This window comes from Balaenoptera musculus, chromosome 6 (assembly GCF_009873245.2).
Source record: "Balaenoptera musculus isolate JJ_BM4_2016_0621 chromosome 6, mBalMus1.pri.v3, whole genome shotgun sequence".
Taxonomy (NCBI): Eukaryota; Metazoa; Chordata; class Mammalia; order Artiodactyla; family Balaenopteridae; genus Balaenoptera; species Balaenoptera musculus.
In genome coordinates, this window is record NC_045790.1 from 80,956,065 (window position 1) to 80,976,505 (window position 20,441).

The window sequence follows — 20,441 nt, forward strand, 5'->3', positions numbered from 1 at the left end:
GCTCCTCCCTTGGGTCCTGCTCAAACCCTTTTCCTCAGCAGCAACTGCACATCCTGCTCCACATCGCAGCGCAGGGCCACTCCTCCTCCTCCTCTGGGAAGCTGTACTCAGATCTCCTTGTCCTCAGCACCTTGGATGGTGCTGACTGATGGGTGCAGGGAATATGGAAGCCCAGCTCCCTTGCCTGGGGTTTTGACAACCCTGAGGTGTAAGTTACACTCCAGAGCCCCCCTCAGGATCAGATTGAAGCTACCCTCTGCAGGACAAGGCCAGAAATGGCACCATTTATCTTCTCCCCTCCCCACTCCCCACCCCCATCCCTCCTGTGCCCCACTCCTTTCCAGGCTCATTCTGGGAGCACTTCCTGGATAAATCACTTGCACATGAATCCTCAGGTAAGAGCCTGCTTCTGGGGAACCCCTTGTTCAGCCCTGCCATACCCACAGTCCAGTCTGCATATGGCATTGTGCCGCCCCCAACCTCACAGCCGCCCTGGGCCTCCGAGGCTCCATCTACATAAAGGCGGTGCTGGGCTCTGGCCCCGTGCGAGCACTGCTGCTGTTCTTGTCCTGGACCCCTGCTCCCTACCCCGACCCCTTTGCTACAGCTGAACTCAGTCATCAAGAAAAGAGGACTCATTTAAGAATGAGCAGTTGTTCTCAGCTCGCAGAACCAAGTTCTCCGGCTGTTACAGCTCATTACTAAACCCCAGCCATGCCCTGAGAAGGATTACAGAAAGGCTTCTGGTAAAAATCCCCAGCAGAAATAACATGCTCCTGCCGCAAGGAGCCCTGCAAATCTGACTGTGGAAGTCTTCTGCTCGTCTCCGCCCAAGCACATTCAGGTGCTTGTCAGTGGGGTCGCAGCATCTGGGCAATTGTGCCTGCTTTTGGATCCACGTGCAGGACTTTCCACAGCTGCTGGGGGAGCTTCGAGGCCAAATTGGCCCATGGGGGGAACCTGAGTCCAGACAGTCTAGCAAGAGGCTTGGACAGGTCACTGCTCTGCTTGGAGCCTGCAGACCCCTCTGCTCTGGCGAGTCCAGCCTCCAGAAAGCCTGTGGGGGGGCTTCCCTGGTGGCGCAGTCGTTGAGAGTCTGCCTGCCAATGCAGGGGACACAGGTTCGAGCCCTGGTCTGGGAAGATCCCACATGCCACGGAGCAACTAGGCCCGTGAGCCACAACTACTGAGCCTGCGCTCCGCAAAAAGAGAGGCCAAGGCAGTGAGAGGCCCGCGCACCGCGATGAAGAGTGGCCCCCACTCGCCGCAACTAGAGAAAGCCCTCGCACAGCAACGAAGACCCAACACAGCCAGAAAGAAAGAAAGAAAGGAAGAAAGGAAGGAAGGTAGGAAGGAAGGAAGGAAGGAAGGAAGGAAGGAAGGAAGGAAGGAAGGAAGGAAGGAAGGAAAAAAAGAAAGAAAGAAAGCCTGTGGGGCAGGTCCTGCTAAGCCTCCCTCCCTTCCCCCCAGCCTGCGGTTCCACACACTCACCCCACCCCTGGGACACACCTCACTGGGAACTGAAACTCGAACACATTATCCAAGGGCCTGGGCTGTCCAAGGGGGCCCAGCTGGGCCCTCTGCTACCCTCTGCGTCCGGGGCTCAGGCCCTCTGTATGGCAGCATCAGCTTCCAGCCATCAGATGCAAACCCAGGCAGAGGCCAAGATGAAGGCCACACTAAGCCTAGCTTGTCGTGCATCATCAAGGGTGCTCTTTTCCCTCTCTGGGCCTCAGTTTCCATATCGATATAAAGGGCAAGTAAGAGATCTCTGAGGTCCCTTTACAAATCATTATAGCCATTGTACTCTGTGGACCAGAGAGGTGAAGGGAGCCCAGACTAGAACCCAGCCATCCTGCCCCCCAGGCCAGGGCTCTAGGACCATGAGGGTGAGCAGAGGGAGGCTCCCAGGTCACGAAGCTGTCAGGCCCTGAGACAGTGTGGGGGAACCAAGCGCTCAGGCCTCTGGGTGTCTTGAACCCCAGCTCCTAGCTTCCTGCATGTGCCCCACCAACATGCACCCCCTTCAAGCACAAACCAGGGGCAAGTACTCCCATCAGGGAGGAGAGAATCAGATGAGCTCAATTCAAATCTAGTTTTGCCCTTTGTCAGCTGTGTGACCTTGGACATGTCACTTCACCAATCTGTGCCTCAGTTTCCTTATATGTAAAATGAGGGTCCTAAAATCTGCCTCACTGGCCTTTGCAGGGGTTAAATGACATGCGTGTGAAGTGCCTGGCACGGATCAAACACTATGTGGAAGTTCCTTTTTCTTGGGGCCTCGTCCCCTCCTCCTATGTCATTATCTGGCCTCACCTTCCACTGCCCATCTCAGCTGCTTGTACTTCTCTTCCCTTTGGCACACACCCATGCTTTCCAGCATCCAGGCCTCTGCTCATGCTGTTCCTTCTACCAGGAATGCCATTCCTCCGTCTCATTCCCACCATTCCCAATCTTTTTTTTTTTTTTTTTTTTTAATTCACGTTCTTTTATTTATTTATTTATTTATTTATTTATGACTGTGTTGAGTCTTCGTTTCTGTGCGAGGGCTTTCTCTAGTTGCGGCAAGTGGGGACCACCATTCCCAATCTTATTGCTTTCATTGTTCAGCTCAAATGCCACCTCCTCCAGGTAGACTCTCCTCCAAGGACCTCTGTGCCAGTAGACAAGAACACAGATAACAGGGGCATCGGAAGGGGCAGTTCTCTGCCCACAGTGGCCTCCTCTACCTCCTGCCTGGGTCAGTCATACATGCAGAGCATTTTTCTCCCCCGCCCTGCAGTACACAAAAGTGCCCACTAGGTGGTGATAGAACGACAAAGTCCCAGCGGGGATGAGCAATAAGGGAGGCCAACCAGGCACCGCGTGCGTCATTCATTCATTTCTTCAACAAATATTTTCTGAACACCTGCCATGTGCAAGAATGTAGGACGACAGTGGCAAACAAAGCAACAAAGTCCCTGCTCTCAAGAAGCTTATGTTCTTAGTGGCAGGAGGTGAGAGAGAAGAAACACAAAAAATAAGGAAATAAAGCAAGAAAAACCAGGACAGAGGTGAAGGCTGTACAGAAAACACCGGGGCCTGCTTGTGTCCAGACCTCTGAGTTAGCATTTCGTCAGTGAACAGCAGGATCTGTAATCAAAGCATCACTTAGGATCTCAGAGCGGCTGAGCTGGAACATTCCCTAGCGCCTTGTTCACAGTGCACTCTGCGGACAAACAGCAGCAGCAGCACTTGGGAGCTTACAGGAAATGCAGATTCTCAGGGCTGCCCCAAGTCTACTGAATCAGAATCTGCATTTTAACAAGATCCCCAAGTAATCTGTATGCACGTTAAAGTGAGAAGCTCTGCTCCAGCCAGGCGCCTGGGGGTGACCCATAGCCGTTGGCCAAATCTGGCCACCTATTTTTTTGCGTGATGCCCATGCAAGAATGGCTCTTGCTCAAAAAAAGAAATCTAGGAATTTTATGACACATGAAAGTTACATGTTCTTCAAATTTCAATGTCCATACATAAAGTTGTACTGAAACAGCCATGCCCGTGCACGTGTGTATTGTCTGTGGCTGCTTTCGGGCTATAATGGCAGAGCTGAGTAGTGCAACAGCGACTATACGGCCCATGAAGACTAAAATATTTACTGTCGGGCCCTTTGCAGAAAAGTTCGCTGATCCCTGCTCTAGTTCAACCTCATTGAATGAGGAATCAGGGCCCAGAGAGGGGCAGTATCTTGTCAAGGCTCATAGGAGCCCTGCTTTTATTTCCATATCCCACCCAAGGTCCTGTTTGCACAGCCTCTGGTTTGGGCAGTTGAATTGCCTTTGCCTTTTCTGGGTTTGGAGTGATAGCCTCATTGGAAAAGGTTTGTAACTGATTTATGATGTAATCAAGACATTGCAATGAAATTTCCATTTCAGATGAAGCTAGTTTGGAGCCCAGAATGAGATGTGGGTACCCACAGAAACTGGGTTCCTTTTACTAGAGCGTGCATGACTGATATTAAGCCTTTTCCTGAGAAGGGAGGGGACCCTAGGCTCCTGAAGAAAGGAGAGGGCTTCAGAGGGGTCAGTGCAGGGAGCGGGAAGGAGTCTTTCCTGCTCCTAACCCACCTGCAGAGTGAGGGGTCCTGACCTGTCAGGTGCTCTGAGGCTTTGGGCCGGGCCGGCAGTTGAGACCAATCTCAAGTCACCAAGTATCAATACTTTGCTGCTGTGCCTCCAGTAGGAGTTTAGGGGGCTTGGTGCTGGTGGAGGTGTGGGTACCAATAGGGGGCAGCAGAGAAGACAGTGGTCAAGGCCTGGACTCTGGCTGGGGATGCAGCTCAGAGCAGCTCTCCCCTGCTCAACCCCATCCATGATTCCCACCGTCCTCATGCTTGAGGGCCAAGCTTAGCCTGCCCCAGCCCCTCCCTGCACGCGCCAGCTGCCCAGAACAGCTTGCAGCTCCCCTTTTGAGCCCATGCTTCCCACCTCAGGACCTTTGCTCCTGCTATAGCCAGCCAGTGACTGTGGTGCCCTCCCTTTGTCTCCCGACTGCCTCCCCAAATCCTCCCCACGATTCAGGGCCCAGCGCAAAGTCTGCTCCTAAGAGAAGCTTTCTTCGGCTTCTACGAAGTTAGTTACTCTGCCTCCTTGCAGCACCTTGAAACTTGAACTTTTCTCAAGATCAGGAACTCCATTTCTCTATCTTTTCTCACCTGCTGAATGGAGAACAGAGGAGATAAGAGCACAACCCACAGTCATTCATACTTAGATTTAAATATCAGCTCAGCCACTTATTAGCTGTGAAACCTTGAGCAAGTTTCTTAACAACTCTGAGCCTGTTTCCTCATCTGCAAAATGGGAATAATGACAGCACCCACCAGAGAGGGTTGCTGTGAAAATTAAATGAGATAATACATGTAAAGGATAGCCATGGACACACAGCTGGCACTCAGTAAATGTTAGCTCTCATAGCATGTTGGAATTATATTATTACTAATCATTTGTTGAATGAACAGCCGGGTGGCACATAATTCTGAGAGACTGACCAGCATTTGTGGACATCGCACACTGCCCAGTACGGGTGGGCACTCTTCTATATGCTGCCTCTTGCAGCCCTTCACTACGGCCCACGAGGCAGCCATACTCTCCCTGCCTCCCAGCCTGCAGCTGTCCCCGGGCTGTTTGATCTTCGGGTGTCTCTGTGATGCATGCTGAGCTGAGTCACTCTATGCCTGAGTGGCTGTGGGGAAGGCTAGGTCACAAGGTCAGCCCCGGGGTGCTACGGTGGGACCCCAGCCCAGAGGAGCAAGGCTGGGCTTTAACCAGGGCTGAGGGGAACAGTGGGGAAGAGAGGGCGGCAGGCCCCCAGGTCAGTGGGTCAGGGCTCAGGAAGACTATGAGGTTGGCTCAACCCTTAAGGTTCCAGACTCCAGAAGTCTCAGAGATCGGGCAGAAGCCAGATGACCAGAACAGAGGCCCAAGGGCCAAGCAGACCTAATCCAAGATCCCTGAGCTCTCCGAACCCCCTGATCAAGGACGGGAGGGGTCCAGGGCCTGGAGCAGGGCAGAGGCTGCAGGGGCAAGTGCCACGCTGTGGGGAGCGAAGCCAGAGGGGACAGGGAGACAGGCAGTGCCCAGCATGGGCATGGCTGGGCCATTTTCTCCCCCAAAGAGTGAGGGTGCAAGTCAGTGCCATTCTGTCCACATTTCCTGGGCACCCCTGAGGCCCCGGCCCTGGGCTCAGCGCATACCAACCACCATGCCAGGGAATAATTGTCCCCGTTCTATGATTTGGAAACCAAGGATCAAACAGAAGTGCTTTGCCTGATGCCGCCAGTTTGTGGCCAAGGCAGACCTTCTGAGCCAGCCTTGTTCTCACAGAGCCTTGGAAATGACATAAGCCACAAGTACCTAACTTTATGCTTCTAAAGAGGCCCTCAGGTGTGTCCTCACCTACCCTCGTGTACGAGGCCACATAACAAATGACCACGAACCTAGCGGCTTCCAACAGCACCCCTTTACTATCTCACAGATGACCAGTCACATGCGACTTGACAGAACAGGAGATCAAGTTTAGAAATAGACCCTAAAAGACCCACATTTAGTATAGGACAGTGAGAAATAGGTGGATTGTTTCATAAAAGGTGTTGAACAACTTGCTATCTCTAAAAATATATGGATCAAAATTTCAGTAAAAACTTAAACCATAAAGGTACCAGGCCTAGAAAGAATGATATTTAAAAAATGAAACCCAATGTGAGAAAGGCTTTTTACATGAAAAAGCAATGTTAAAACATGCTCCCTCCCCCCGAACTCTTCCATACTCTTTCCATCAAGAGGTGGGGTCTCTGTCCTCTCCTGGAATCTGGGCTTGGTGACTATGTAACCAATAGAATATGGCAGAAGTGATGCACACCGTTTCCGTTTCCAGGCTGAGGCCTTAAGAGCCTGAGAGCTTCCCGTTCTGTCTCTTGGAATGGCCCAGGCTCCAGGCTGTGAGGCAGTCCAGGCCACAGGCAGGGGGCCTGTGTAAGTGTCCAGGCCAGCAGCCCAGCAGAGGGCCCAGCTGACAGCCAGCCTTGACAACCAGACACTTGAGCGAGGAAGCCTTCAGCTGCCTGCAGCCCAACCACCATCCAACTACACGGCATGAAGGAGCCTGAATGAGACCCTCTTGCTGAGCCCAGCCAACTTCCAGAACCATCAGAGAGAATAGTGGAATGATTGCTGTTGCTTTAAGCCACTATGTTTTGGGATAATTTATTATGCAGCAGTAGATGCACGATGATACACTCTGTATGACAAAACCTAGAAGCCATAAGAATAAAAAATGTCTGCATTAAAAATAATTAACAAAACCATAAGACAGGGCCTTCCCTGGTGGCGCAGTGGCTAAGAATCCGCCTGCCAATGCAGGGGACACGGGTTCGATCCCTGGTCCGGGAAGATCCCACATGCCACGGAGCAACTAAGCCCGTGCGCCACAACTACTGAGCCTGCGCTCTGGAGCCCGCGGGCCACAACTACTGAGCCCACGTGCCACAACTACTGCAGCCCGCGTGCCTAGAGCCCGTGCTCCGCAACAAGAGAAGCCATCGCAATGAGAAGCCCACGCACCGCAATGAAGAGTAGCCCCCGCTCGCCACAACTAGAGAAAGCCCACGCGCAGCAACGAAGACCCAATGCAGCCAAAATAAATAAATAAATAAATAAATTTATTTTAAAAAAACCCATATGACAGCAAACTCAGGGAAAGACCATATTTGCAACTCATATTACAAAGGGCTAATTTCCTTATTGTATGAATAGTGCCTACAAATCACTAAGACAAAGATGCCCAGCTCACCTGAATAGGCAAAGAATATCCATAGGTTATAGAAGGAAATGGTTCTTAAACGTATGAAAAGTACTCAACTTGGCTCAAAAGAGAACTGTAAATTAAAATTACAATAAGATATCATTAAAAACAAAAATACACAGGAGAAATAGATGCTTTCATACATTACTGATAGGAGTGTAAATTGAACAATTCTCTGAAAAGCATTTTATCAGTATCTATCAAAATTTTACAGTGCACATATTTTTTGACCCAGCAATTCTGCTTCTAGGAATTTATCTTACAGATGTATTTACCCACGCACAAAATGACATTTGTGAAAGGCTCTTTGTTGTGGCATTGTAATAGTAAAGATGGGAAACATCCTAAATGTCCATTAGTAGGGGACTGTTCATCATTTGTGGTTCACTCCTACAGTGAAATACTCTGCATCCATAAAAAGAATGAGGCACCTCTGTGTGTATGGATGTGCAATGATCTCCAGGATACACTGTTGAGTGAAAAAAATGGGGTGATGCAGAGTGTATATGCTACCATTTATGTGAAAACGATATGCATATTATTATATATATTAAACATCTCCGGAAAGATGTGACTGCTTCTGGGGAGAGGATCTGAGTGGTGGGGGACAGGGTAGGAGTGGCGATTTTCACCTTATACCCTTGTGTACCTTTGGGAATTTGTATCTTGTGCATTTATTATCTATTCCAAAACTAAAAAAAATACCTATTTATAAATAGTACTTGAATAACTGGTTAACCATTTGGAAAAACATTAAGGAGAACCCCCCACCTCAAACCGTATACACAAAATGTTCCAAATAGATTCAAGATTTAAATGCAAAAGCGAATTTATAACAGTCCTACAGAAACTTCCTTTCTTACTGTCATTTTGAATTTTTGCATGTTCCAAATTTCCATCCCCCTGCTGGAGCTGTGGCCCTGACCCTCAGTCAGTCACCCAGGTGTCTCCCAGGCTGCCATTGCCTGGAACTTACTAAAAGCTGCATAAATCTCAGCTGCTTATTAATTTGTTTTACCAGTTAAGCCCAGGTCAGGCCTCTGATCCCTCTCCAGTTTGGATCCTTCCTCTCCCAACCACTTCACCTGATCCTCCTCTAGGGCTCTCAGCTGGCTCTATCCTCTGGCTCCATGGCCACCATCCAGTAGCACTATTGAGCACCATCTGGGTGCTTTGCCTTGGGGGAGGGGGCCCATTGATGTGTCACACCCCCTCCTGCCCCTGGTGGACAGGCTTGCCCAGTGTCCTTGCCTGTCCTTGTGTGGGGGAGGAGCTGGGCCCAGGTGTCACCACTGATTAACAGGATGGAGCCACTGGGCTGTGCTGTCCCCAGAAGCCCTGGCCTGGGGACAGAAAAACACCTTGTTGTGTCAATAGTTGAGGTATTTCAGAAATTGTCCCCAAGGTGTCCTAGCAGTGCAGATAGCGGTCTGTGGGTAAGACATTTATTAATGTGTTACTTACAGGGAGAGATGGCAGGACAGAGCACTGGCCAGGGACCCAGGTGGCCCAAAGAGCCAGCTCTGGCCCCTCCAGCGACTTGCTGTGTGACCCCAGGCTGGAGATGTCACGTCTCTGTGCCTGTCTCTCTTTCCTAGCTGGGCCTTGACGGGGCAGAATGGATTCAGATAAAATCCTCAGAGAAGAGACCACCAGATAGGGCTTTTGCCTTCTAGGTGCTCCCAAGCCTGGGAGCAAGTACCTGAACAGGCTCTGGCCGAGATGAAGCCGGCAGAGCTCAGGGACAGGTCTGGGCCCCTCCCACTTGTCCTGAGGCTTGCTTCAGCATCTGCATCTCTGACCAGCTGCTATCCCTGGGGTATGTGTTTCCTTGGATGTGTTACTATTTATCAAGCACCTACGATGTGTGTTACCTTGTACGGTTAGTCCATTCAAGATGGCTGTTCTCTTGCTCTCTGTATATACCCTGCTCTACTAGTCCCTGCTTCACTCACATGACTATCCAATCCTCTTAATTATAGGGCTTAATTAGTCCCTGGTAACTGATGAGCCCACCTGACGTCAATTCCCCCTATAAATGGTAGCCTCCTTCTCCCTCGGGCAGTAAAGACTGTTGTCATGTCCTGCCCGCTGTCTGCATGGTGGGGTGTTGCTCCAGGACCCTTTGGGTACGATCCCCTGTCCAATAAACCACTGATGTCTTCGTCACTGTCTCCAGGCTCTTTCTTGGGTCTCGAGGCTGGACAACTACAAGGCTTGCAGGCCTGCAGGGTGCAGCCCAACATACCTGCTGTTTTAAGTACTATATATAGTCATCCTCTCAACAAGCTGTGAGGGCGGTATCACTATTATCCTCATTTTACAGATGAGAAAACTGAGGCATGCAGAAGTTTAACAACTTGTCCTTAGTGGGTGGCAGAGGTGTGATTTAAACCCAGGCAGTCTGGCTCCTGAGCCTGAACTCCTCAACTCTTTCCTTCATGGCCTTGGTGCTTGGTAAATACCTAACATGGCCCGGGGCCCATGCAAATGTTGCTTGCTTAATAATCACAACAACCCTTAAAGGTAAGTGCTAACAACCCCATCTTGTAGCTGAAGAAACTGAGGCTTAGGAAGAGGATGTGAACCGACCAAGATCACACAGCTTGTAAGTGGTAGAGCTGGGATTCAGACCCAGTCCACCTGATTGCAAACCCGGGGTCTGACCATGACCCCATGACCCCACATGTCTCCAGCATCTTGGCCCTGGCCCTATGCATGACCTGCCTCCAGCCGGTCAGCAAGTGTTCAGCAAACTGGGTGGCCCACAACCAATTAAACTCCCTCTCACAACTGTGGGCTTCCTATGGGGAACTGCACCAAGTATTAAAGAGGTCATTCTGGGATTCAGACCGCCCTCATCCAGGCTCCTATGTATGCACAATAGGCCAGGCTCAGAGCTCAGTCTGTGTGACCAAATACCCCTGCCTGGAACAGTGTGACCATGATGGAACAGACCTAGAGAAGATGGTCAATGCACTCAGGCCCTGGGAATGGGGATGGTCCTTGACTGCAGCCCCCTCCCCCAGCGCAGTAGGCACCTTTATAGGCATCCACACACATTCACACAGGACTCTCTCCTGGATGCCCCTTTACCCAATGCAACCCCCAAGTCACGCCTGCCGGTCCTGATGCTCTGGGGCAGTGGGTACTCAGAGGTAGGCCCTGCGGGCCAAGGGTACGAGCCTGGCACCAGCCCCAGAACCAGTCTCAGTTTCATTAAGGCTTGATCTCACATACACACACACACACACACACAGGCACAAGGCGTACACGCGGAGCCCCAGTTACCCCTCACACAGACACACCGTCACTGCTACTCGCTCACAGCACAGCTGCAACCCCACACGCTCCAACTCTGCCCCCGCCCCCGGCGCCAGCCCGCACCCCCGCCCCTCCTGCTCCGGGCCCGGCCCTCCCGAGGCCCCGCCCCCTTCCCGGCCTGCTTCCGCCCGCGGGGTCCGGCCCAGTATCCGGCGGCTGCTAGGTGAATGAGACCTGTGCGACTCATGAAGGTGTTTGTGACGCGCAGGATCCCCCCCGAGGGCAGCGCCGCGCTCGCCCGGGCCGCAGAGTAAGAGCCCGGCGCCCCCGCACCGCTCCGCGCGCCGAGTCCCCGCCCTCCGGGCGCGAGTTCTGCTGGTGGCGTTGCGGGAAGGGGCTGCAGAGCCCCAGGCGCCGCTCCGGGACCTCGGGCACCCAGTGCGCGGGCTGACTCAGCGTCTCCGGGCGGGTCGGGGTAGGCCTCCCGAGGCCCAGTTAGTTATTTTTGGTGGGGCGGACGGGGCGGTCCGTGGCGTCACAGAGATCCGGGATCCTGCGCTTGGGCCTTGGCCGAAATTTCCAACCTGTGCCTGGCCAGGACGGTCTTGGAGTTTGGGGAAGCTTAGAGAAAGTTCTCTGGGGCCCAGCTTTCTCCAGGCCTGTTTCAGTGACGCTGGGACCCGCAGCTCCCCTGGCCCTTGCAGTGTGGGTGGGGGAAAGGGCTGGAGCCCTCCCTAGTCATGGCCCTGGGGAGAGGGGAGACGGCCCATGACACAAGGTACAGGCTGTTAATCTTTTATCCTCTGTGGTCACTTGGCCAGGTCAGGGACCTTGGCAGTCACTGGATTACCTGGTCCCTTTAGACAGTTGGCAGGGGGCCTCTGGTAGCATTTCTTAAATTGAACCCTGCAAGTCAGCCTTGCCAGGTGCTTCATATACGTGAACTCTTAATCCTTCAGTACTGTGAAGTCGGTACTGTAATTCCCACTTTACAGAGAAAACTGGGAGAGGTTAAGTACCTTCCCTAATGACCATGTGTGGCACAGCTGGGATGTGAACTTTGCTCTGTCTGCTGCAGTCTGAGCCCTGCATTATGCAGGTTTGCACCACCCATATCAGGCAGGGAGAAGATGGAACCCAGCCTCAGAGACCAGTGCCAGGGGAAAATGAGATTTGTTCATTTCATTCAATGCAATAAAACCTTTGCTGAGGACTTACCATGTACCAAGCATTGAGAGGGGAAGAGGGGAGGGCAAAAACAACAAGGGCACCAATGGCAGCAGCTCACACTGCTATAGCGCTGTGCCACCGTCAAAGGAGGGTGAAAGGAAGCCTGTGCCTGGGGCTTAGGCGTGGAGGTGCCGCGGCGGGGAATTCTGGGAAGTGCCAGCAGCTCTGTGTCTTGCGCATGTAGATGCTCCGTACGTGTTGGCTGCACAGAATTAAATGTCAAGGGCTGGGAGGTTGGGCAGCACCACGGGGAAACATGCCCCGTGCCCACCAGCCACCATGGAAGTGCCCCCTGAAATTCCTCCATGTTGAACTGCTTTGATCTTGTCCAAGTACAAAGTCAAGAACAAGAGTTTTTCATTTCATGGACTCAGAGGATGTGCAACTGGACAGGGAAATCAAGCCCCATGTGATGCCGGGACCCCCCACTGGCCTTCCTAACAATAGGCAGCCCAGGCCCAGGAGCTCACTACCTGTGAGGCCTCCTGTAGGGGTAAGAAAGCGCTTCCTTGTGTTGAGCTGAGAGCCATCCCCGTGACTTTCTCCTTTCACTTTAGGCCCCTTTCAGTCCTTGTCAGAGAGCTGTGCTCTGTGACAGTCCTTCACCCTCAGGACAGTTCTGAGGCCACCCACGCCTGACCTTGACTCATCTCAGCCAGCCCCAGGCAGCTTGAGGCCGGAGCAAGCAGAAGACAATGTTTCCCACTCTGAGAGGGGTCTGCAGGGGGCTGGAGGGGCTTTGGGGGCCTGGGGGCACCTGCGGGGCTCCCGCACTTCTGAGCGGTCTTTCCTTTGCCTTCAGCTGTGAGGTGGAGCAGTGGGATTCCGATGAGCCCATCCCCAGCAAGGACCTGGAACGGGGCGTGGCCGGGGCCCATGGCCTGCTCTGCCTCCTCTCTGACCGCATAGACAAGAAGCTCCTGGACGCCGCAGGTGTGTGCACTGGGCAGGCCCGGGGAGGGTTCCAAGGGTGTCTTGGCCCTGGTGGACATATCAGCCTGCTGCTGCTGGTTCCTGAGCAGGTCTTCAGTGACCTCTCTGAGCTCTGAGGGCATTCACTGCGGACCTAGGCCAGAGGGAGCCGTTGTGTGCAGTTCCATCTGGCACACACTTTGCCCCTCTCTCCTGGCGGTGAGTCCCCAGAGGGAGGCCTAAGGAGGGCAAAGACCGTGGTGTGGAGGAGAGCCAGGGCCCGGGGCCCTCGTCCAGCTCTGCTCAGCCTTGCTTTATGACCTCGAGCAGGGCCCTGCCTTTTCTGGACCCGTCTGTAGTATGCAGGAGGGCCTTGAATCCCATGAGGAAAGTTACAAACAATGCTTTTTCTGCCCAACAGGAGCCAATCTCAAAGTCATCAGTACAATGTCCGTGGGTGTCGACCACTTGGCTTTGGATGAAATCAAGAAGCGGTAAATGCAGCTTGGGCTCTGGAAGCAGGGCCTGGAGTGAGGGGTGACTACCAGAGAGGGAAAAAGAGGAGCTGAGTATTTATTTTTTTCTTCATATTCTTTGACCATTCAGTGAAAACGTAAGGTAGCTGATGATAAAATCTGCTCATGTGTGCACACATCAGTTAAGGTAAGGCCGAGCAGTCAGAAGCAGTGGGTAACAATGTCCAGGTGACACCCTTTCACATTCATTCCTTTTTTTTGACCCCCCCACAACAACCCCTTCAAGTAGAAAAGGCAAGTATTATTATTTCTCTCTTTAGATGAGGAAGTTCAGAAAAGTTAAGTAGTTACTGGCTCCAGACTTTGGACCCCGATCTTCCATCTTATATCCTTCTCAAAATGGGAGATAATCAAGATGGGAATGAGGGCTGGCCATTCCTGAGTGCTCACTTACAGCTCTGAGCTTCCCGACAGGCAGCGCAAAGAGGGAACAAAGCTGCATCACGGGAATGTCCCAGCAGTAGAAATTGGTGAAGGTGCTTGAGGCCAGTGTTACCGCCAGATCTTTGATTCGTAGTGGGATCCGTGTGGGCTACACCCCAGATGTCCTGACGGACGCCACGGCCGAACTCGCTGTCTCCCTGCTGCTCACCACCTGTCGCCGGTTGCCTGAGGCCATTGAGGAGGTGAAGAAGTGAGTGAACACTTGGCAGGGAAGTCGACTCTGCTCAGCAGCTAGTACTTGAGCACCCAGTGTCACCCTGGACCAGAGGTGATCCTGTCCCTGGCTGTGCCCCAGCTAATGAGGGGGGACAGACTCAGGCACGATACTAAAATGCACAGCAGAGCTGAAATGAACAGGGCGTGAAGGGCAGTTGTGGGGAAGGAGCGTGGATCAGGGAAGGCTGCATGGAAGTGGTAGCCGGTGGGCATCCTCTTGAGCCCTTAGAGGGCCCTGTCCACCATCATGTGGGAATCCAAAAGGCTCTGGAAACGGAAGGTGGTTTCATTTCGCTGCAAATACACCAACGTGCTTGATAAGGGTGCCACCCCAGATGCTGTTGAGGGTGCTATGTAGAATACAGCATATGCACCTTACCACCTTCCTAAAATCTGAAAATTTAAAAATTCTGGCCTGAGGGTTTCAGATCGGAGATGTGGGTCTGTACATCCAGAGTTGGGAAAGGTACTCCAGGTGCGGGGACTGGCTTGAGCAAAGGCCAGGAGGCGTGCAGATGCAGGCTCTCCGAGAATGTGTACTGGGAGAGGGGGTTTGAGGCGGGGATGTGGCAGGGACAGAGGCTGCATGGGGCTGACTAGACACGGTGCCGAATGTCCCTCTCACCCTTCTGTCGAGGGAGTTGGTCCCTTCATTGGAGGTGACTCAAGACAGGCTCTATTCCCCTGTTCACCCAAGGCAACAGGGGTGGGCCTGTGGCTTCCCTGGAGCACTGAGAATACTGGTTTTGGAATCCTACATCTTGGGTTTGCAATCTGCTGCTCTGCCCTGGCTGTGTGACCTCACACAGATTGCCCTTTCTTGTCTCAGTTTTCCCGTCTGCAAAATGGGAGGAGAACCTGTAAGACCCCTTCCAGCCTTCGGATTCTGTGTCCCCAGTGGCTTTAAAGGAAGAGTCAGTCACGCTGCTTATCGGCAGCACCCAGTGGCTGTAGGGGTAACGCATGTTCCTCTCAATCCTTGACTGGAGGGCTGGGCCTATCCCTTGGACCACGGGGTCTGCGCAGTGGCCCTCATCTTTGCCCGAGACCAGGGCCTCTAACCCGTCCCTCTCTCTCCCTGCAGCGGCGGCTGGACCTCGTGGAAGCCCCTGTGGATGTGTGGCTATGGCCTCACGCAGAGCACCGTTGGCATCATCGGGCTGGGGCGCATAGGTGAGGCTCTCGTCTACCCAGATTGGCACCCTGGCTCTCATGTCTTGGTTTGAGTCTCTGGCACCCCGTGTCCGGATGCTGACAATCCTTTGGAAAGAGTCGCCGTACCTGGGCGCAGTAGGGATATCTCTAGCGAGAAGACACAGCATCGTAAAACACAGGCCAAAAAATAAAATAAGGAGTTCCTTAAGAACTCACTAGGTGATAGAAGCAAGTTGTAAGAGTCAGGGTTCTTTATGATTATAGCTGCATACAGGACAGATGAAAGCGATGATGGCTGCAGGGTCGGGACTTTTAGGAGGGGTTTACTGTGGGAGAGCCCATGCTGCCCCAGGCCTGGGTTCTGGAAGGCATCTGACTCCTAAAGCCTTAATTCAGGAACCAGAGGGTCCAGCGGACAGAGCTTACCTGTGATTCTGAGGCGGGGAAGAGCTACTTTTCTTCCAGTGGCCCCCAGCGCTGGAGAAGCCTGGCATAGGCCGGTGGCTCTCTGGCACCCTGCCTGGTGCAGAGGTGAGGGTGAGGACGGGTGGGGTGCATAAATTGTCCGGCCAGCCAGCAGCCCTGCCTCCCACACTAGAGGGCTGCTTGGAGGGAGCCAGCAGCTTTGGGACATGCTCTGCCTCTGAAAATCCAGCTGCCCAAGCCTGTCCCGGCAGCAGTGTGTGTGCAAAGGGTCAGGGTCGGGGTGAGTCGGCAGTTGGGCAGTGCCACCAGAAGGTTGGGTGGGGTCTGTGGGTGCAGCACCAGAAGCAGAGGGTCCAGAAGGAGGAAGGAGACCGTGTGCTCAGACCTCTGCTGGGCTGCCGGGTCCAGTGCTCAGGGAAGGCTAGCAGATGGCCCTCAAGATGGCCAGCACCATGTGAGGACAGCACAAGTCAGTCACAGCCACCCAAGAGCTGTGGTACTGCCTTCAGATCCCTGAAGGACTATCACAGGGACCCCTGAGGGCAGTGTGGGCTGGCAGGGGGCTGGGTACAGTGTGGCAGGAGTGGTTAATGTTGGGAAGGACCTCCCCACCCCACCCCCTTCCCCCAGGGGCTCCCGCTCCCTGGAGCTGCTGGGCGCTGCCCTGCCCTCTTGAGGGACTGGGAACAAGCGCTGACTCTGACTCCTTGCCTCCAGGCCAGGCCATTGCTCGGTGTCTGAAACCATTCGGTGTCCAGAGACTGCTTTACACAGGGCGCCAGCCCAGGCCTCAGGAAGCAGAGGAATTCCAGGCAGAGTTTGGTAAGTAAAACCTCGATTTCCACAGGAACCCCACCTGTGCTCGGCTGGATGGTTCTCTGTGTTTGCTGTAATGGCAGCACTTCGGGGCAGAATGCAGGAGCTCCACGGTGTCTGTGGGGTGCCTTAGGTGTTGTCTGACCTCCCTGCCCCTGCACGCAGAGGCCCATTCAGGGAGCAAAGGGACTCACCCAGGCCACACAGTGAGTACCCTCAGTGCCAGAGGGACTCCAGGTCTCCTGTCTTGCAGGGTCTTTTATCACCATTGTTCACGTACAAACAGAGCAGCAGGGATGGTGACACATATAAGGAATTGCTGGGAACTTTCACGCAAAGTTTCCTTAATAAACTGGTGAGCGCTTACCCGCCAGCCTTGTGTCCGGGTGGATCCAGCTCCCTGGCAGGCGCACAGCGTGGTGAGCGGAGGGCAGGCTGGATTTCAGCCACTCCACCCCCTTGGCACATTGGGCCTTGAAGGTGGTGAAAGCCAGAGTGGCCCAGATCCTATGGTGTGACCTTGAATAAGCTCCTGCCCCTCTCTGGCCTCAGTTTCCCCACCTTTAGAGCAGGGGGCTGGCTGAATGATACAACACACCAGGATCCCATGAGTGTCTGTTGACTTTGTGCAGTTATTAGAGTTCTCCAGGTAGAGACAAGGCCTTCAGGAAGCATCTTGGGAGTTTCCATTATGGGCGGAGGGAGGAACGGTCAAGGTTCCCACCCTCTTGCTGTCCCTAACCTGGGACACAGCACCTGATGGAGCCCTGCCCTCCCCCAGTGTCCACCCACCAGCTGGCCGCTCAGTCTGATTTCATCGTCGTGGCCTGCTCCTTAACGCCTGCAACCAGGGGGCTCTGCAACAAGGACTTCTTCCAGCAGATGAAGAAAACGGCCGTGTTTGTCAACATCAGCAGGTATCCTGCGTCACCAGGCAAGCCTAGAGAGGGGCTGTCCCTGCTGCTGTGACCTGAGGTTTTTCTTCCCCATGGGCTGTCAGTGAGACTCAGGCTGAGCTTACTGCCCTCCATAAACCAATCAATCAAACAACTCAGAAATACAGTAAAGGCCCAGAGCACGTCCCAGGTGCTCAGAGCAGGGCCTGGCCTGTCTGGTTCCCAGCAGTACCCTTGGCCTTGCTCAGGAAGTGAAGGCACCGTGGCAGCAAGTTACCAGGTAACCCTGTACCTCTAACCACAAAGGGGTGGCCTTAATGTTCTTACAGCCCTTTGGAGGCCGACCTTCATGGTGCTGAGCCTGGGTCTCTCTGTGTGAGTCAATGACAGCTTGAACCCTCATGCTCCTGGGCAGACAGACCCAAAACCCAGGTTGTCTTGGGTCCTCAAAATGTCCCCAGGGTGCCTTTAGGCCACTGAGCATGTTATGGGGGCAGACCTTCCCTCTCTGCCACTCCAACCCCTTCTTAGCTAGTGCCCTTTGAACCCACTTAAATCAATTTGGAGGCAAAGATGGGCAATGGGAGGGGACTCCAAGGGCTCATCCACCCCAGAGGTGCCTGTAGTTATGTTTAGCTGCAAAGGGGGTGCCTTTGGGATGGAGTGAACATGCAGGAACACAGGGCTTGCGCTGATACCAACAGTGTCGTTGCTTCCGTCACATACCCAGTACTTCAGGGCACTGGGTTATTTATTGCTGCACGAGTATCATTGGAGTGCACAATGTGAAGTCTCTAGCAAACCAGTTCTCTACTCCAGTGGTTCATTGATGGGAAGGATGTCTGCTCACTTGGATGGATGTAGTTGGGTGTATCCTCAGGTCTCTGCCTGCAGTTGGGCAGGTGCCTCACACTTGCTGCAGTGCTTGTCAGCCAGTGGTCGGGAGCCCAACACACATGCAGGCTCTGGGTCCCGTTCATGCAGTGGTGCGTGTAAGTAAGCTTTGATCCTCCTAGCACTCCTGGGAGTTAGGTAGTATTCTCCCTATCACACAGAGGAGGACCCTGAGGCACAGAGAATTTGGGACACTTGCCCAAGGTCACACAGCTCGAAACTGGCAGGCTGGGGTTCTCTGTATTACTGTACAAACTACAAATAAGTATACTATAAGGCTTACGGCTTTGAAAGTTAGTGCCAAGTGCCAGGTTGATGGGAAAATTCATTCTCTGGGTGGTTCTGCCCTAAAGGCAACCTGGGTAGAGGGAGCTTTGGGGCACCCACATCACACTGTCATTCTCAGGGGAGAAGTGGTGGACCAGGACGACCTGTACCAGGCCCTGGCCAGTGGTCAGATTGCAGCTGCTGGACTGGACGTGACGACCCCAGAACCACTGCCTACAAACCACCCTCTCCTGACCCTGAAGAACTGCGGTAAGAACTGCGCTTTGCCAGCAACACTTCACCCAGCCCGGGTTCCTTCCCGCCACGGCTTGTGAAGCCAGCTTGCAGTTCTCCCAACACTCGGGTTAAGCACTGTGCCCCCAGAGACACAAGCCACAGCCGCCAGAGGTGGGAGTCGCAGCTCCAAACGCCCTTTCTCAGGCTAAGTTTTAACAGTCATACCCTTTTCCCTGTCCCCTAGCCCCCGGGGAGGTAGATGCGTCTGGCATCTCAACCCGTGACACCTTAGTGCAGTGGTTCTCAAACTTTTATGTTCATCGGTCACCGGAGGGACTGATCAAACACACGGTGCCGGGCCCCCCCATGCTTCTGCCTCAGGGATGAGGCCTGAGAATGTGCTTCTAATGTCTCCCACACTGCTGCTGCCCCTTGGCCCGGGGAGCACTGTGAGAACCACTTACTTAGCATTCCTCTTTAGTCTCCTCAGTTACCGTTAGCAATTCTTTATATTACGGTCTCTCTGTTCAGCTAGCTGGGTGGTTTCTGCCTCCAGACTAATATATAACCGAATGGAAGGGCCTCAGGTTGTCTGGGCCAGTCCCTGTCCTTTACTTACATTCTGGAAGGGAAAACCAAAGAGAAGGGCTGTAGCTGCCTTCCCCACAGTGAATGCTCCCATTATTGCAGCCCTTGGAAGCTCTACCATCCCCGCCCCCGTGCCCGTCTGAGAGGAACATTGGCTGTGATGGCCAGGCTGTTGCCCAGAGCTGGGAAAACTTCCATCCCCACAAGCCCTGGGCCTTTAGCTCGGTGCCCTGGGTACTGCTTTCGAAAGGCGCGCTTTAGGGACGAGTGACCTCACTTGCTCTCCAGTGGGGCCAGAGGGAGCTGCGCTGTCCAGCCTTTCATCTAGTTATTTCGGGAGATCAGAAGCCCAGGGCGTCACCTGGTTTCACCATCTGATATCTGAAGGGCTGCGTCTAGACAGGCTCCAAGACTCCTTCTAGCCCTGACATTCTTGTGTTCAGGATACGTAATTCTTGTCACCCTTGCGTCTGGGTTTCGGTAGCCCTGGGGGAATGGAGTGCTTAGTGAGAGGAGAGAAGGCAAATCTTTTTATTGGCACATCCTAGCCATGAAAAAAGGGTCCGAGTTAAGGCTCTTAAACCACCCTCCTCATTTCCCTTTCTTCCTCTCCTTTCCAGTGATCCTGCCCCACATTGGCAGTGCCACCCATAGAACCCGAAACACCATGTCCTTGTTGGCAGCTAACAATTTGCTGGCTGGCCTGAGAGGGGAGCCGATGCCCAGTGAACTCAAGCTGTAGCCACACGGGAGACACTGAGGCTAGGAGGCGAATGGCCCCGGGATTCTGTCAGATGCGCCCAGGCTTGATTGGACCCACAGGATGGGAGCCAAAGGAAAAAGTCTGATGTGTACTGATTCTGTGGAGGGAAGACTGGTGCTAATGGATGTGGTCCCACTTTTGTGGTTGGAAGCATCTGAGTCCAAAGTGTGTAATTCTATTAAATAATTCTCTGAGAGACCGTCTGGGCATGTAACTGGGAGAAGCTGACGACAAGAGCATCTGCTTACATTTTCTAAATCAGGGTCTCTAGTGACCGCAGGTTCTGCTTCCCACCCCCATCCCCACGCATTTTAATTATTAGAGCCTGTCCAAACCACCTTACCCCTCCCTCATCCTCTCTAAAATGCCTTCAAGTGTCCCTCACTGAGGACAGGACAACCACAGCCCTGTGGTGACCGCAGCAATTGGACCTGCTCCCTAGACCATCGGACAAATTAA

General features: G+C 53.3%; 1 protein-coding gene across 1 annotated transcript; it reads left to right on the top strand.

The window, feature by feature from the left end:
- The first annotated feature begins 10,757 nt into the window (after nt 1–10,757).
- Nucleotides 10,758–20,178, top strand: GRHPR (glyoxylate and hydroxypyruvate reductase). The gene is made up of 9 exons (XM_036855176.1): nt 10,758–10,912; nt 12,635–12,765; nt 13,166–13,238; nt 13,798–13,914; nt 15,025–15,113; nt 16,239–16,343; nt 17,119–17,254; nt 18,534–18,664; nt 19,840–20,178. The coding sequence occupies exons 1-9, from the start codon at nt 10,830–10,832 to the stop codon at nt 19,959–19,961; spliced, it is 987 nt and encodes a 328-aa protein (XP_036711071.1). The 5' UTR covers nt 10,758–10,829; the 3' UTR covers nt 19,962–20,178.
- Nucleotides 20,179–20,441: the final 263 nt, after the last annotated feature.

Bases quoted from the DNA above. Each gene is read 5' to 3' on its own strand.
- GRHPR (XM_036855176.1), top strand. From the start codon at position 10,830: ATGAGACCTGTGCGACTCATGAAGGTGTTTGTGACGCGCAGGATCCCC. The intron at 12,766-13,165 runs GTGTGTGCACTG...TCTGCCCAACAG, and splicing joins GAAGCTCCTGGACGCCGCAG to GAGCCAATCTCAAAGTCATC. The intron at 17,255-18,533 runs GTATCCTGCGTC...TGTCATTCTCAG, and splicing joins GTGTTTGTCAACATCAGCAG to GGGAGAAGTGGTGGACCAGG.